Genomic DNA, 18893 nt, shown 5'->3' on the forward strand with positions numbered 1-18893 from the left:
AAAAGAAAAGAGAGTCATTATTATCAAACAAATAGTGTAAGACTGCATTCCAGTCATTTGGTTTTTTGTTTTTACTATTAACTTCAAAGACAAATGAAATCTTTTTGGAAAGCTAATTTGAAAGTGAATATATCTAAATGTAAACATACAAAATGTATTAATTTCAGACCAGAATCAAGACCACAATGAAAATAAAGCTTGGGACACACTGTGATGTCTACAATTGGTGGGTTTTTAATTGAGTTGAAGACTGTCATAGTCCTATCATCATAAAACCTGTAACACACTTCCAGCACGGAGGACCCATCTGTGCCCACCATCCATCTGTTTAGACGTGATTGGCAAAGTGGTAGGGAACTCGCAGTGGTTGCCTCTGTCTGAAAGGAATAAACCACAGGATCTTCCAGCGAGTGCCAAAAACTTCTGAGAAGGTCTGCTGCCATGGCTTTCGGGGCCTCGATCTACAGAAGACAGCATTATTAGTGAAAGACAGCACTCCCATGGTGCACTTCAGTCAGCTAAAACAAAACATGTTGGCTAGGGATCTATTAATGGAGTTTTTTCACTGTTGCATGCAGCTGAAACTCAGATTCAGAAAACAGAAATTATCTATGTCATCAAATCAGCTAAAGGTAATTTTTTGAAGCAGAGAACCTCAGAATCAATTGAATGTATGTTAAGCAAGTGGTTTTTCATCTTTATTTTTGTAAGAAAATGCAATTTCATTCATCTATTAGTAAGAAAGGAAAAAGAGTAACGTGCGTCTGCTTTGTATAAAACCAGTTATTACAGGATTAGAGAGCTACTGCAAGAGATAGGAATCACTAACATACAAAACATACAAAACATACAAAACAATTTAAACAGTGCCTTTAGTTCCTCGCCTCTCTCACACAATTAAACAAGCAGCTACTGCTTCAGCAAATAAATATAGAAAGTTTACAGTACTTACACATCTTCACAACAGTTCGACATTTTTTCTATGCTTGTTGTGTCCTGTTGAAGAAAAGAAAACAGACTGAAAAACTATTTCTTTATACTCCTATATATTAACATGCCATTGTGAAAGGAAATAAAGCAGGGAACAATTCTAAGCATATGATGCTTTGACTTCGGTCTAGTAGGTCACATATTACTCATATTCCATGTTAGTTGTAAAAAGCTGTAAGATTATATGCACAAATTTATTCAGTTTGTCAGTGATTTTTACAAATATGATGAACATGATGTAACATTATATCGTGTAGTTTTACTGTGATAGCACACACCACAGAATATTAACAAAAACTACAGCATTATTAAAGTTCAAATAAATTCAGATATTACAATTAATTCACAAGACACTTATAAGTAGTGTGCACAAAGTAAACTCTTGCCATGTTTTTCATAAGCACTCATTCTAGACTTGGAGTAGTCCACTGAGATAATCACAGGAACAAACATATTTGTATCATAATAAAATTGAACCATTAACAGAAGTAGTACTTTGAAAAGCAGGAACTAGTAAAAAATGTTGCAATACTGATCTTAACGAATATCATAATGCAAACAGCTGCTAAGAATATACCAATCATTTCAGTTTCTAGAGATACATATTAAAAGTAAATATGATTATTTCAAAACTCATAAAATAATAAACAATATCCAGAATGAAGATGCCCCTTCTGCTAAGAGTAAACAAAATCATGCTTTCCTGATCATAATTAACTTAATAATTCACTAGGTTTTGTAACCAGGAGATAAATTTAAGCTTAGATCATTTCCAAATAAAACTTCTAAAACTACAAACAATAGTGCTTTTCTCTCACTTCCACACTATGTATTTAATGAAAAGCTTGCTTTGTAGATGAATATCACTTCAACTCCAGCAGTATTAGTGTTTCCAAGCACTGCCACAGCTCATTATGTCCCAAAATCATTAATCAGATCCAAAATACACCAATTTAAATATTTTTCATCATTCCATCTTCTTGTCATGGCAGCTTGATATTTCCCTTCAATTTTCACTCTCTAGGCATGTACATAATGCACCTGTCAGATTACACCAGCATCTGAATGAAACAGAGCTTGCCTTTATTATCCCAGCCATTCAGAGATGCAAAGGATGTGGCTTAATTAGGCTGTGACTTCATTAAGTTATCTGGAAACACCACCTAGCAATAAAACTGTGCTCCTTGGCTGTTCTTGCCATCCGCTGCATCGAGTTCAGTACAGGCGCTGCTGGGATTCTGCTACCACCTTTCACAAACATTTGAAGGGCACTGGTAAAATGTTATTGGGATGTAACAAAGGCACTTGCATCCCTACTTCACTGAACATAGGTGTCCTCAATTCCCCTAGTCCCAATTCCATCTTCTAAATCTTCTTCCTGACCATGATCCTTTACTGCTACACGGCACAAATTTAAGTTCTGCCCTCTGGCCTACCTGACGAACTCTACATTCACTACTGCAAAGGAGAGAAGTTGCCTATTCTTACTCTAACCCACCAGGAAGAAAATTTTCCTCCCTGTTTCTGTAGAAAAGGCATGCCCACAGGAGATTATATAAATCCATTCTGGACCCAACATTAGGCAGATTTGAACAACTGCTCAAGAGTGACAGAGAGGACCAGCATAGAGACAGCAAATTGTCAATAATGGTTTGTATTCCAATTCCCACAAACCTTATAGGCCTGTCGAGCATATTAGCCTGCCTTCCCTCCCCTCACCTTCCACAGGCAGCAGCAAGAAAGCATTAGAAGACATTTGCCATTTTCCCCGTTATGGCAGGACTGGCCTGCACAGCCAAAGAATATTCTGTTTCCTTGTCCTAGCATTTTGTCTTGTTCTTTTCTGATAATGAAAATCACACACAGCTGAATAAATAAACACAGATATTACCTCCACAATACATCAATCAGGTTATAAGAGTGGTTTCATGACATGCCCCTTCCATAACTACAAAAATATCCCTGGGAATTATCTTCTCGTCACCTCAAGCTGTCTATCTGATTACACAAAATACTACTGGTATGTTTGAAAGCAGTGACTGCTAACTAACATTTTAGAACAGTGATACGCTAGTCCAGACTATAACTGATTTCCAGCTATCAAGGATTTACATTACCATTACACATAAGGAATCTTAAAACAGCTTTAGACAGATACTCGGTAACAAACTAATACATTAAGCACAGCTTCTTACTGTTTCTCCACATGGTCTGTTCATTAATGTGTTTGTAAAGCTACCTAAAACTTCATATTTGAGATTTTTAGAGTAATTCCCTGTTTGGAGATGGAGGGGGGGGAAGAGTTGTATTTCTCTTTAGTTGTCGTCATGGCATTGAGACCTGAAGGATGCTCCTCAGTGTGTGCTTGTGTCAAAAAAAACAAACCTCTGCCACGTGCAGAAAGCACTACAATGGGACCTGCCGAAAGACTGTCAAACTTTCAAATCTTTCAAACATACTAAATATTTTATTTGGATAGGAAGTCCAAGAAAATACTCCTTTCTTTCCTTCTTCTTGCATTAAAGTTCTAGAATATACTTTATCATCCTTGTGCTTTACAGTAAAAGAACTGGACTAAGCAGCCAAACTTTTGTTTCTGGGACACCTTCTCAGAATTTATTAAAAAAAAAAATCTTTATAGACACATTTTAAAAGCTGTGAGCTAGTGCTTGAGGGAACAGGAGGAAACATCTCTCTTTGAAGTTTAGCTACTTAACAACTGCTGGAGACTAACTTACTCAAATTCCCCCCCTGCTTCCCTCTCCCAACACCACTGCCAAACAGCTGGGCTCATTTGAAATGTATTTTAATTTGACAGTGAACCAATTTACCTTTTCACATGAAAGTGAAACTTCACAGCACCCCAGGAAACTCAGCAGCCCCTCTGGAGATGGAAGAGGAAGGAAAGGGAGATATATTCTTCTTTCAGAAAAGAAAAGAAGGACCAGGAGGACCAGAATAACCATTCTTCTTCTGAATGTATCCTGTTCATTAACGTATCTCACGAATGGCTTTCAACCAGAGTATCATCTCACATACAAAGGCTTTATTACAACATTGGCATTACTGCATTCAGCCTAAGAGGCTTTGTCTGTCTGCATATACTATCAGCTTGGATTACTATTAATAGAACACTTCTAAGAATTTTTTGGGTTTTCTTTTTTTTTTTTTCAGACTCATAGCCAACGCTGATGTTTAAATGTCCTAGGGAGTTGGTACTCACACAGAAGTTTAACATCACATGGTATGAACCACCTTGTTAGACCTATTGAGACCTAGTAACCTCTATCTTCAAGAAAAACGCTGATTTTAAGTCAAAATTGACTGATCAGCAAACAATCAGTTTTACACAGTGGGTCATGTGGACCCCAAAGCGATTGGAAACACCTGGCTATTCAGATACACACCCACCAGTAAGTGTATAAAAGGAGAAAAAAAAAAATAACTTAGTGAGAAAGGCAAAAGAAATTCGAGGAAATAAACACAGAAATCATTAACAGCGTATAACTTCAAAAAGAGACAAGGGAAAAGTGCTCAGATTCTGCCGAGGAGATAAAACATTGGGTTGCTTTCTTATTGCAGTTTTTTGTTTCTGGCTTGGTGGGTTGTTTGTTTTGTTTTGTTTTTTGCGTTAAGGACTTACTACGAGCTGAGCAGCTTGCCTGCTCTAAGTAAGCTACTGCAACAGCTAATACTGTTAGGAATGACAGGAGTACTGAGAGAATTCTGTGGATTTAAGATTAATTTGCAAATGAATGCACCTGGGCTACCTACAAAGAAACAGAAATCTTTCACATCTATATTTTTAATAAGTATAACCAACTGCCTCAAAATAGAGATTTCAAGAAAGATCCCATGCACCATTTTACAAATTGAGCTATAGAATGAGATTCATCATGAACTAATTTATGATGGAGCAAGCACATGGAAGAAATATTTTCCTCTAAGTGGTTCATGTTTTCCAAAGGAGAAGCAGTAATTCGTAACTCACAGAACTAACCCCAAGTCATGTAGCCACAACCTTTGGTTTAGTTTTACTCCTGTACTTGCTTAAAGTGATGTGTAATCAATGCAGTTTTATTTAATACTCCTACTAGAAGAAGACAAACAGTAAGTCCTACTTTCTTAATTGATTAATTTCAAACATTTAGAAGATAAAAATTAGCTTGAAAGTATGATTACATAGAGGGAAAACAAACAAAAATTTGCAAGTCTTCCTGTACTTGCAACCATTGCTTTCTGACGGAAGTACCACTGCATCTGAACAATCCATCAACTTTTCATTCCTTCTACCTATCTTCTCTTGTTTGTATGGAAATGGCAGTTCCACACAGTTGAAGAATACTAAACACTGAGCATCACACAAAAAGAACATCAAGCATTTCATAAATTTCCCATGTTGGCATTAATTACATTTTCATTTCATATACGGCTACCTTTTAGCATAGTTTTCTTAATCTCGAATTCTTACATAAGAAAATACAATTAGTTTTATCAATATCAGTTAGGTTCAGTTTGAAAATTACTAGTTGAGTTCTAGCCTCCATGTTTTAAAATTCTTAAATCAGAGAACTGCATGCAAAATGAAAAAAAAAAAAAAAAAAAAAAAAAAAAAGGCTATGGTATATGTATAAGGAATATTCCTACACAGTTCTAGCCTCTGATGCATTGTGTTTGTAAAACTTCTTATTCGTGTCAGTTTTATTAAATAATTCAGTGAAAGAAAACGTGACAACAAATTTGCATCTTTGCATTTGCAAATAAGATGGAAGAATCAGATTTCCTCAGTGTGTTTCAAATCCATGGTGTGTTAGGTGCAGGTTCCTGCTTGACCCCCAAACACATGACAAAACATGCACATTATATTTCTTCATACATAGCAATAAAAGAAAAAAATATTAAGGAAAAAATGCTTTGCAAGGCTAGCCACTGGCTGTCCTCACACACAAGTCATTTTAATTGTCTCATGTCTAAATTTGACAACCTGGTATTTGGCTCTGAGAACAGGCATACATTGTTACTATAGTTACTTATTTAAAGCTGTTCCAAGGTACTTCTCCTATTATTTAGAAAAATTACTGAGTTACATCAGGACTTCTTCCCTGGGCAGCGAAGAGGATATGATTGGTGTGGTATTCTTCTTGCTTCTTTGCAAAATATGAAATATCTTTGACTAAATTTTCGAAGTAATGCATTTCCTTAAAACTAATGAAAATGATGGTTCTCAATAAAAGTATTCTCAATTTACCTAAAAACCTGCCATGATTTAAAACAAACGAGATCTTCTGCCACTTTGGACATTTTACACTTGAATTTATTTTGAAACTTTAAATAGCTTATGAGAGAGCTTTTTAAAGGAAATTAAAGTTTTATTTTAATGGAAAGTATGTAGACTTCTAGACTGGCAGGATGTATTTCTTTACAAATTAATCTAATTTCTTATCTGTTTGAGAAAAATAAGTTAGAGATTCAATTTAAACAGTCAACAAAATCTCATTCAAAGACCAAGACCAATTAATTCCTGACCAATTAATTTATTGGACTTTATGTAGTCTTCTAAAAGGAGATTTATGTATCAGCAGATTAAAGGTGGAGACAGGAAAAGGAGAATGGATAAAAAGAATGGAGTAGATACAGGCTGGCAGGGTTCACGTGAACTTATTTTCCATTATATCTCTGATTTGAAATTTTAATTGGGTTTATACATAAATGCAGTCTGTTTTTTCTCCACAATTCGTATTTCACAGTTTATTATAACCGGGCAAAGTATATGCTCGCCTAGGAATCCTGATTTCCCCTTTAAACCCCAATTTCTTCTGTGCTAAACTTAATTATGAGGATTAATAGTTCTCTGATTACTTTTCTGCCATCCTTAGGGGGAAAAAAAAAAAAAAAAAGCTCTTATTATTTCACTAATCAAAACAGTTTAATAGATTATCTGATTAAAGATATGATTACAAATATTTTTAACTATGAGATACTTATTTCTTAAGAAAAAAAGCATTTTAGCACAATTAGAAAACTCGTGCTTGCCATATACTAAACAGTAATGAATCAACACTGTAAAATATGGAAAGAATTTACCATCCATTTGATTTTGTTCCTAGAATAAATTCATCTACATTGCATTATCTTGTATTGTATCTCTGGTAAAGTTTTGTCTGATGCTGATTCTACACACAATTGTATTTATTTTTCCCGTGTTTGTTTTTTATTGTTCGTATTTCATTTTACATTATGTTATTACATGAAATGATACTTCTAAAGGAATTAAGTGCTTGAAAATATTTCTTTAGGATAAAAACATCAAAAAATTAATTTGTGCAACTTCCACTTATCTTATTTCCTTAAAATGAAAGTTGTTTTCTTTTCTTTAGAAAATAAATGAAACCCTGATTAAAATGAACAATGTTCCTCAACGCATTCTTACTGTATCAGTCACAGTAAGATGTTCAATTGTTATGGGTTAGTAAGTTTAGGATGTCCATGTTGAGATATATCTGTTCAGCCAGACCACAAAAATACCACTGAAATACATTTGCTGCTTGAAGGTAAAAAGGAGAAACAGTGCAACAACAAGATACAAATATCAACACTTAAACATGCTTCTAAAGAGACAAATTTATGTGGATAGGCATCATATTGTACACCAGACAGACTGCTGAACACCAGCTGTTAAACTGTTTTCCTTCCCATCCTCCTCAAGGCAAACGAAGGGAAATTTCTCTACCACATCCACATAGCATTGAGGCTCCAGGATGCTGGTATATCGCGCTGCACCATTCAAACCATCAATTAACAGGAAACCCTGGCAGCATTAATTAAATTAATAAAGTCACTGTCCACTTAGGTTATGATAATACATATGCTCCCTTGCATAAAGAACATGTGGTATCTATTAAATTTACAGAAGTCCATCCATTACATAGTTTTGCCCCAGAAAAACAAGTTACTTACTAAATAATTTTAAAGAAAAGTGCATACCTGCTATACTGACTTAAAATCACAGAAAATCCTATTTGATAGACCGTCACGGAAAAATAAAGAAAATGTATATAAGTTCATAGGGTTTGTTTGAACATATGGAAAAATGAAAACACTAACTGTTTAGAGTTTAAAATAAAAAACAACCAAAGGTAATCCTTTAAAATTAGGGTTCAGATTAGTCTCTGCAAAGGATGCTGTTTAACTGAAACATCTGGTAGTGTTATGTTGAGAGACAGACCTTTTTTAACTTTGGAAATGAGATTAGTAGATCCGTTATTTGTAAGTGTCCGAGTAATTTCTAATTATTTTATCTGGGTCACAGATAATCCGCTTTTACAGGGCTCCCACAATGACATCAGAGGATCACTGCTGAACTGATTATCCTGTTACCTTCCACCATCCATGGGAAGATGGGATTTTCCTTTTGTACAGAGGAAGAGAAAGAGAGAACTGTCTGATTGCTGTAGACAGGTGGCAGCCAACAAAACAAAAAACAGCGCAGATCTTGAGAAGAACCCAAGCCTCACACATGCAAAAGGAACCACACACCTTACAACAGGCCAGAAAATTGAATATATTTAGCACTGTCTGCTGCAATTTAAAAATCTCACTGGCTACAAAGCAGAAATGTTTAAAAAGGAGTTGTTTTGCAACACATCAAGATGATCAGATAAATCATTATTTAAATGCCACGCCATAGTATGTATAGTATGGAACTACAGTAATATCTTGTGAATCAAACATAACCGACATGTCAGAGTCTTACCGTATCAGTCAAAAACCTGTGTTTTTAACTGTTTTATTTCATTTAAATTAAATTTCATAAAATCTGTGTTTTATTTCATTTAACCTTTGAAATCCTGAAAAAATAAAATAAAAATACTGATTTTTGTAAGCAGAACAGGAACACGATTCTGTGATTCTATGAGCAAAACAGACAAGTGTAAATGCCAGGGCTGGTCTTCTACAAACACATACTCAAGTAACCTGGCAGTTTCACCTTTTTAAAGAAGACTAGATTACAGCTCTTTACCCTCTTGCAATCATAAATTTGAAGCAATCTATAGCTGATGAGAAGACTTTTTTATTTCCTCTTGGTGAATTTATGTCTTTTCATACGAACAAATTTGGTTTATATACACTTTTCAAGGAAAACAAATAGCTGTTGTGTATAAAAAATAACAAAAGAGTGAATTTCTTAAGAAAAAATGTGAAGAAAATGTGTCCTCAAAAAGGAAACAAGCTTCTGGACACTATTTAACTTCTAATCAAATTTTCTTACGTGATATAAGGTTAATTACAGAAAAGAAGAAGGTAAATGGAAATAAAATGAAGTAACATCCGCTCTTCAAGATTTGCTCTTAAGTTCAGTGCAAAATATTCTTCCTAAACAAACACAGCATTTGTCACTGCAGTAAAATGTCATTAACTAGCATAAGCAGTAGTTACTCAAGACAGCATATTTTGGATGTTTTTGTAGAAAACTTTCAATAAACTGTCTCAAGCAAAACATTAATTTATATATAAATACTATTTTTATATTTTAAAACAAGCCAACAAATAACAAATATATTAAACATCTCTTTGCCTTGATGAAGTAGTTTGGAAGCACCTGTACGAGACCTATCTTATTAACTTGTTCTTCTTGCAGTGATTGAGAAATAATTGCTCACAGGAGAGTCCCAGCAAGAAGCCATCTGAACTAAGTGATACCAGTAATAATTACTCACAGCAGGAGAACTTTTTTTTTTTAAACTTACTGTACTATTCTAAACTTGCCTTTGCTGCCCAGAAATCTACAAATACTAACTCATCTCCTGTTAAGAAAAACAAAACTTAAATTTGCAGGACAAACAGTGACAGGGAATAGAGGACTGAAAAAGCTACTGTAATGCACAGAAAACAAGCAGGCTGTCAATACTACATGATCTTATTTCTTGGGTGAAACTGATTTCTACCACCTAGCTCTTCAGAAGCACAAAAATGGCTAGTAATAAGACTGTTATGCTGAGAATTTAAGAAGAGTATCCCCTGAATTACAATCTGAGTTTTTTTCCTTGTTTCAGAGATTTCTAAATTAGACATAATTTAGTTATTTTTATCTCCAAGTTATGCAAAAAAGGAAAAAGTGCTAAAATTCATGAAGATCCGAAGAGTAAAGGCAAACAGAGCTTTGGGAAAGAACTGCAGGAGAATGACAAGAGCCACGTGCCCTTCCTGCTACAAGAGTGTTACACATATGCTAGTTTCTAGGGAGAAAGCACTAATCTCATATAAAGTGGCCACCTCAGCTGCTCCCCAGTTCATGAGAATAATTCATGTCAAAAGTTCTTCTAAGGACAGTTTTTGCCAACCAGCTGCTCTACTCTCATTGTGGGAAGTCACCTCCCCTGCTCTTTGACTGCCTGTACCTTCAGATGAGATATTAATAGCAGCGTGCTCAAGATATTCCAGCAGTAATATCACAGTATGAAGAGTGGAATACATTCTCAAAAAGATTAATGCATATTGGGTAACTTGGTCTGGTAATCACTTTGTACAAGAGCCATACATACGCAAGTTACAATGGCTTTATTTTTATCAGAGACAAGACTTTATCCAAGCATCTATCACAGAATCACAGAACTGTAGGGGTTGGAAGGGACCTCCAGAGATCATCGAGTCCAACCCCCCTGCCAAAGCAGATTCCCTACAGCAGGTACCCACTGAACACACTTGTTAAAAAAGAACAGAAGATAACACCCCCTTTTTTCTTAGTTCAGGAACTCTTACATAAAGAATCTGCTGTTTTAACCAAGAAGACTTGCACAGTGACATAGATCAGACAACTGCAGAGCAACACTGGAATTTAGCAAGTGTCAGCACACAAGGCAGAATACCACACCTGCATTTCATAATACGTTTTGCTACTTTTAGCTATTTCAAGCATATCTGAGTATCTTGGGTATGCTCTCTCTGTCACAAGTTAGACATTTCTGACTTCAGAAAAAGAAAGCACCAAGGAGAGAAAACGCCAACATTTCTCAAATCATATGGCTTATTGAGCAATAATAGCTCAATTACTTTAAAGAGGAATTCTGCTCAGAAAAGTGACGTATAAAAAGGGAACAACATGCAAATGCATTCCATATATTCAACTTCACCTGTCCTGCTGCTGCAGCAAAAAAAGATAAACTAGCAATTTTACTTCTATAAGCATGAACAATCAGCACAAGCACCAGAGTGCTCTGAACCAGAGAATACCTATCTTGCTTCATAACTGAGCTACATTCCAATCACTTATATTTGAGCAGTCATCACTGTGGAAACCATCCATGCATACAGAAGCCAGAAGGTGTCATTTCAGGTACTAGCTCTTTACTACTGATGACACTAAAGAAGGAAGAAAACTATGGTTTCATACAGCACGCTGCTTCTGTGAGACTGACCGTAAGCCTTAGGTGCTTCTATTGCTTTTTGTTAGAGACAGGAAATATAAACTATTGGCTTGGTGTCTAAAAAGTTATACAATGCAAGCTCATTTTGCGGAGAACCAAAAAGTTTTGCTACACTAAGAGTCAAATTTAGATAAATCTTCATTTTAACCTTTCAAAATCCAATTTCAGCAGAATTTGAAATGCAGGTAAATAACAAAGATAAAGCCCAACAAACTTGAACTTCGCTCATCTAAACAGAGGCTCATGCTCTCTTCCATCCCACTTGAAGATATCTGTGCTGTTTCAGCAAACGCATGATCTCAAGAATCAGAGCAATTAAAGTAACTGTGCACACCTATGCATACGTTTCTTTTAAAATAACCTCAAGCCTGCACTACTAGTCTCTAATTGTCTAAACTGTGGTAAATTTTTATCTGTACCTTACAATGAATTCATCATGAATTCATCATTTTAAATATATTTCACTTCAGACAAAGTTTGCTCTATTCATGCCAGAATGCTTGGTGCTGAACTCCAACACGGTAAGCACGTTACTACTATTTCTAAGCGACCGTATTTTATTTTTTTTCTACAGGACATAAATGCATCTACATTGCACTCAGCACTGTGGGTGGACACATCCATTTTCTTTGTTTCCCTATTCAAACCATCACAAGTGCCTTTGGGGAGCCCTGAAACTACTCACCTGTTGCCCTCTCACCTGCCTTTTTCACTGGCTACCCAAAACTTTTGGGAACTGCTTATGGAGAAAGCAAATCCCCACACTACAACACTGTACAGTTAGATTTTCTGACACAAGTTACAGTCTAAGCACAACCTCAACAACAGATTTGGTTTTTTTTTTGGTTTGAAATTTGACGAGCAGGACTGAAACACTGAAACGGGTTAAACAGGGAGACTGTGTTGCTTCTGTATTTGGATATATTTGACTGAGGAGACTGAGAATATCACTGAATAAACCTTTCTATGCAGCTGGCCCTGCTGCATAGGGTTTAACCTTCAGAAGATCCTTCTAGCCTATATTCTAGCCTATTCAATGAGTCAATGCAACAGTAGTCACGTGGTGTGAACAGAGATCCCAATTACAGATTTCTACTTCCCAGTAATCCCAGACCTAAAACACTGTGCATAAAAGGCAGGCATAGAAGTTCTACTTCAGGCAGAGTGCAGTAACAGGCCCTACTTCAGACGTGTATCTTCTGCTGTCTGACTCTTAGAGACTGTATATCTATATGTGCAATTCTGTAGTGAGTTTGTTTGTCAAATATGACAAAAGAAATTATCTAGGCATGCTGGAGCTCAACAATCAACAGAAAATGAGGTTGGTCTTGAAAACATTATTTTCAGCTCCTACCTATTTCAGGGCAGTAGCCAGCTCAATAGGTGCAATGGGATGTACAACACTGTGTTACAGAACTGGCACAAAGAATGCAGCTTTTCAATATTATTTTCTATGCTGGTGGCAGTCTAACTGCATAAGGGGTCAGACTGGTGAAAGAACATACTAAGAGTTCATGTGCACCACAGGGGCAGTACAGCAGGTATTTTGCGCCAAAACACAAATGTTCCAAGTTTCAGGTATGTCTGACAATTGGTTTCACTCAGTTTTTCTTTCATGTATATTAACAGTATAGGTGGACACTGACAGTCAGTGCCAAAATTTAATTTTGCTTCTGGCAGCAACAGGCAGAATTATACTGCCATATACATGTAGGTTTTGTTTTGTTCTCTCCTGCATCATTTCTGGAGTAGTACTGAAAGCATGTTTTTTTGTTTCTTCTCATATAACCATTAAACAGTCTCAAAAGACATGCACAATTCAGCATATGAACATTAAGGCTTCTTGTCTCCCTCCACCAGTGGGAGAAGGAGTAGAATCCAGATGTCTGCACCACTTTAGCTAGATACCTAACAAGGCAAAACTCTAAACTCTAACTCTACACAGACATAAAAGATGTCTAAACATCTCCATCATCAAAAGATCTCTAAACATTTCTATGTATTCTTAATGCAGTTCTACAGCATTCACTAGCAGTGATTAATTTCTAATGTAAAGAAGAAACTAGTGTTTTTGTCTCACAAACATTTATTAAATTACTAAATTAATTTAAGTGTGAAACATTTCCATGTAGAAGTGGTTTTCTGGGTTACTCTTGTTTCTACATTTAAGTATAGAATTTGAATTTGTACTGTAACAATTAATATAATAGATTCTCATTCTACGATTTAGTAACTGAGAAGATACGAAAGCTTGTTTATTAACATACTTAAGAAAAAGTATATGTTCTCAAAATGTATGATTTATCAGCAGGCCTCACTGTCACAAAGACTGAGACCATGGCATATAAAAGTTTAAAATTAAAAACAAATATCAAAATATAGCAAAGTAAGTACTTTGTACGCTTTATCAATCCATAACAATGTCAGGTTTTATTTTATTAACACAAGTCAGGAAATTGCTTTGATAGGTGAATTATCAGACACCAGTTTGACAGAAGGCTTCTTAAGATTTCCTTGAAAACAGACTTTTGATAAATCACATAACGAGTAAGTGGAAATAGTGAGAGGATTTCTCTATTCTTAAAATACAACATGCTTTTCTGTTTTTATTAATTTTATCAAAAATAAAATGAATACGTATTTTTAAAATTAAGGGATTAGATACTTACAGTGAAAATACCAATTAGCTGAGTGTAAAAGAGTCCACTTATTCCGCCTAATATTATTATACCCATGAAGGCAGATATTCTTAGAAGAGCAAGTTCATGTCTAAATACAAAAACGTCCTAAAACAAGACAAAAAGGAGAGAGAGACTTTAGAACATAAAAGTTAATTTAAATCTTTGAACTGATTGCACATACTAGATAAGAACCATTCTAGATGATTTACAGCTAGAAGCAAACACCGGATTTTGAGTTATGTGGCAAATCACTGATTTATTTGTATGTTAAAATTATAAAACAATCATTTATGTACATAAACAGTTTTTTCACTATTCTGCTAAAAATTCAGGTATTTAAATTGAGGGAATATATTAAGCTCAGATGAGTTGTTCCTCATTTTTCTACCTTCATCAGCATCAGACTGTTATACACGAGCTTTAAAATACAACAAAGCCATTATGTTAAATAGTCTAATGCATAGAACTTATTGTCTCACAGCCACAACAAATTTCATTTTAGCACCATCTCTTTATCATAAAAATAGTAGCACTCCTAGCTTAAAGACAGTATCTAAAAAAATCAAAGTATCTCAATTTCCTTGGCCTAACTATAATGCCACCTATTATTCCACATTAACTTTTCTTTACTCAGCCCCTAGTGATAGTTTATCACATTGGATATTGGTGCACAAAAAAAGCTGTCTCAGAGCAGAGGATATGAATTTACTGTACCACCTGCTCTAGAAAGTCTGATTTTAGCCAGTAGAAAATACGAAAATCACAAGAGAGTTTTAAAGCTTTTTTTTCAAAGGATAAAGCATCTTATTTTTACCACAAGAAAACATTTGTACATTGCAGTTACTGTAGATGTACTGCAAGTTCACACCCCATCTTATCCTTTGATAATGAATTAGCACAGCCATTCTCTTAGTTTTAAGTCACGATTATGTTCTCAAGGCTGTCTTTTGAATGTACACATCTGTTCTCCCACTCAGAAAAGCCAGATCACAGCAGGAAACTATTAAAACCTCTCAAGTAAACTATAAATTACAACCAGAACATAAAAGTGAAGTGAATGAAAAAAAAAAAAAAAGATTCCTACTGCTTTTGAACTTTTATTCTTTACACTCAACCACTTGGAGTCAAGGAAGAAGAACTCAAATTCAGGAACACTGGGGTTTAATTGAGAATACACACACACGCGCACACAATTTTAAAAGGCATAGGATATTACCCTTATTTCCACTAAGTTTCAAAATATAGAGCCAGGAAGAAGTTTATAGCGACTGCTAAAGTAAATAATAACTGGAAGAACTAGAAATCACTAACTAAACAGCTAAATCAAAAACCAAAAATCAAAACGCACTCTCTTTTTCTAAACTGGTAAGCCAGCTCTTGTTAAGACTAGCTTTTCTTACAGATATAGGGAACATATTCACTTTCATTCTATTTAACTGTTTTTTATTCAGTCAACCAGTTAATTCAAAATTACACTATCTCAAAATCAGCCATGATAATTTCAGTTTCCCCTTTAACCACCTACACCAACATTTAAAGAAAAACAAGGTAAGACACTAAGATAGTTCTACAAGATATTTAAAATATCTTCATATCTTCATAGATACAGTGTTTTGTTGATCTGAAATGTTTCTATGCATTTATCCTTATCTTAACAGAAAACACTAAGATGTAAAAGAAGACTGCCAGCAGTGAGGTCACATTCTGGATCTAGCATTACATATTCCCATTAATAAAAGCAGTACAACCTCCCAAGAGTTTGATGGACAAACTCTTCTCTTGAACACAGTCTTCAGAAGAAAACAGTAAATACATTTTTAAAATCATCCAATACGAAATAAAATCTTACTGTAAGTAACAAGGAACACAGCTTATGTTTTCCCTTTGAACTCATGGTAAGACAAGAAAGTCTCTCTCTCAAGTCAGTATTAGCAGGCTTGATATAGTGAAAGAAAATTTAATTCTCTTTTAGTGAAGACCAGGAACTCCTTTCTATCTCTCCTTCCTCCCTAAAACATGAAAGTATCTACAGCAAAAGAAGCTAAAATGCTGAATTACTAATGAGAAGAGGTGACATCTTGTGTATTTTTTCCCCAGCCACTGTATGTCCCTAGGGGAATCAAAGTCTCTGATGCAGTGATGAACTAGAAGTCACTACTGAGCTGTCGCCTAGCAATCCACAGAAACAAGACAGTACTTTTCTGCAGAAACCCAAATCACTTGCAGAAATAGAGCTACTTTTACAATTTTACTGTGATACAGAAACGTGTCATTCCATGAAAGCAAGAAACATTTTGAAAGGAATTCATTTAAATTGCAGCAATGATAACCATAGTATCATAGAATGGCCTGGGTTGAAAAGAACCACAATGATCATCTAGTTTCAACCCCCTGCTATGTGCAGGGTCACCAATCACCAGACCAGGCTGCCCAGAGCCACATCCAGCCTGGCCTTGAATACCTCCCGGGATGGGGCATCCACAGCCTCCTTGGGCAACCCGTTCCAGTGCTTCACCACCCTCTGTGTGAAACTTCCTCCTAATATCTAACCTAAACCTCCCCTGTGACAGTTTAAGACCATTCCTGCTTGTCCTATCACTATCCACCCTTGTAAACAGCTGTCACCCCTACTGTTTATAAGCTCCCTTCAAGTACTGGAAGAACACAATGAGGTCTCCCTGGAGCCTTCTTTTCTGCAAGCTAAACAAGCCCAGTTCCCTCAGCCTTTCTTCGTAGGAGAGGTGCTCCAACCCTGTGATCATCTTAGTGACCCTCCTCTGCACCCACTCCAAGAGCTCCATGTCTTTCCTTTATAATAATCATACATTTAGGATGTTGCTGCTTTATATGTGAGTTCCTCTCAATCTATTTTTATTACTCTTTCTCAGGACTGATAAAAAAAAAAAATTCCTTGTAAGACAACCACAGAAAGGTACCATAAACTAGCCCTGAGACTAGACAATAAGTAATTGATCCCTCTTCAAATGTCCTCTTGTTCAAACATAATTTAGGGACTCACTCATCTCAATGTTCTAACCATACTAACATAGCTTGCCTCTGTCTCTAAAATCACACAAACTGCATTCAGAGCAAGAACTACACACACATACATAAACTAATCATCAATATACAAACATTCTCTCTTAGCAGTAGAATTTTGTCTCATAGCAGCTTTTTTCCACACGTGGCCCAGCTGACATCAGTGGTCTTACCACAGATGTAATATACACTGATTTAACAATAAAAGCAGCACTTTAGGTAGCCAGCCCCCTTCTCTTTTTTTGGTTAACATCACAGTCTGACTGTTCTGGCTAATTATCAGTACAAACGGCTTGTTGCCACACTTTTCCTTCCTATGTAGCTCAGATATGCTGTGTCCCTTTCACGCTTCCCCAGCATATTTTTTTGCCTGTTAAATAAGGCTTTTAAGCCGCCATTAGCCGCTACTTCTACCTGTACCTTCTGGTACAAACCAGAAAGACTGGGGATTACTTGCAAAAAGACATGGATAGAAACGTGTGGAACAGAAATTTGGCACAGAATAAGAAAGTGAGGGCTGTATTGCAAGCTATAAGATAAAACACCTTTATCTCAAAAAGTAATACCAACACTTTCCACAGAAAGCAAATCTCCATGACACAGAGTCACACAAGACTTTCTCTTGTCTCTACCCTATGGCAGAGCATACACCATGTCTTCATTTCTAAGCATCAGCTGTCATGGATGATCCCTGTAACACATACTAACGTTGACCACTAAGACTGTTACAAGTTCATCCTTACATATAAGAAAAAGGTCAAAACTGATGAGTACAGGCCCAAGGTCATTATAAATGATACGACCATTATTGCTATTATTCCCCAGGGTTTATTATTTTAAGAACAGCACACTTAGTACAGAGGACACAGCTCCCAGCAGAAGTAATCCAGGACTGCAGTATCTTTTCCAGATCAGACAAAGTAAAAACAACCATCAACCTTCATAAATTTGCGTTTAAAAAGTAATACTCACTCAATTCTGCTTCTTTACAAAAACATGCTACATAGTATATTAATTGCTAACAAAATACAGTAACATTCCATGTTTCTCCTAGGAAAGAAACACAGAATAAGCTCCATGCACGATAATCTGCGTATTTACTCTCAGTTTCAAATGTCTGGCATTTTTGTTTCAGTCTGGTGATAAAGTCAGTCTATCAATCTACATATCACAAAAACAGTGCAGAATACAGAAGAAAGCCAGGCTGCTACGTTAGGGAAAAAAAAAAAAAAAAAAAAGCAGAAAAAAAAAAAAAGCAGAAAAAAACTCACAGAATACAGGTTTTGGAGGAGAGAAAATTCACTCACACAAAAAATAAACTAAAATGCAAAAAGAACTCCAACTATAAAATTAATTGTCTACACAGAGCTCAATCCAGTGATAATTCTGAAATTACTTTAGACGTACAAAAGAGTTTAAAAGGGAAAACTACCTTAGCATAAAAATAACATTACCAACAGATCAAGTTTTTAAAAAGTGTTATCCTCTCAGTCTTTTTTTTTTTTTTTCCCTCAATGCAGACAGTGTATTTATTTTCTTAACTTTATTAAGAATTCATATACTGTCCCTGTAACTATATAGGAGGCTATGCTGTTTTTTGTTTTGCTTTTGCAGAGAACCAAGGAGGCTAATTTGTTTTTAACACATAAAAAAAACTCAAACGTCCTGCAGGTCATTTCATAACCCCAAGGAAAAATGTGTCCTCAAGACTAAAGAATAGAATGATTCCTATTTCCAGATTTCATTTAATATTAATGCA

The 18893-nt window shown here is 35.6% G+C and overlaps 1 protein-coding gene across 4 annotated transcripts in view; it reads right to left on the bottom strand.

Moving 5' to 3' along the window:
* Positions 1–211: 211 nt before the first annotated feature.
* The window catches only part of ZDHHC21 (zinc finger DHHC-type palmitoyltransferase 21), a 38226-nt gene continuing 19544 nt past the window's right edge, over positions 212–18893 (bottom strand). For all 4 annotated transcript variants that reach the window (XM_042826908.1, XM_042826905.1, XM_042826909.1 and 1 more), the window contains 3 exons: positions 14084–14200; positions 953–996; positions 212–461 (listed from right to left, as the gene is read on the bottom strand). In XM_042826908.1, coding sequence (XP_042682842.1) covers positions 329–461; positions 953–996; positions 14084–14200 — 294 coding nt within the window. In that variant the 3' untranslated portion in view covers positions 212–328. The remainder of the gene's footprint in view (positions 462–952; positions 997–14083; positions 14201–18893) is intronic.

Source organism: Centrocercus urophasianus, unplaced genomic scaffold, assembly GCF_019232065.1.
Source record: "Centrocercus urophasianus isolate 14NV4802_14NV808 unplaced genomic scaffold, USGS_Curo_1.0 seq_27, whole genome shotgun sequence".
Taxonomy (NCBI): Eukaryota; Metazoa; Chordata; class Aves; order Galliformes; family Phasianidae; genus Centrocercus; species Centrocercus urophasianus.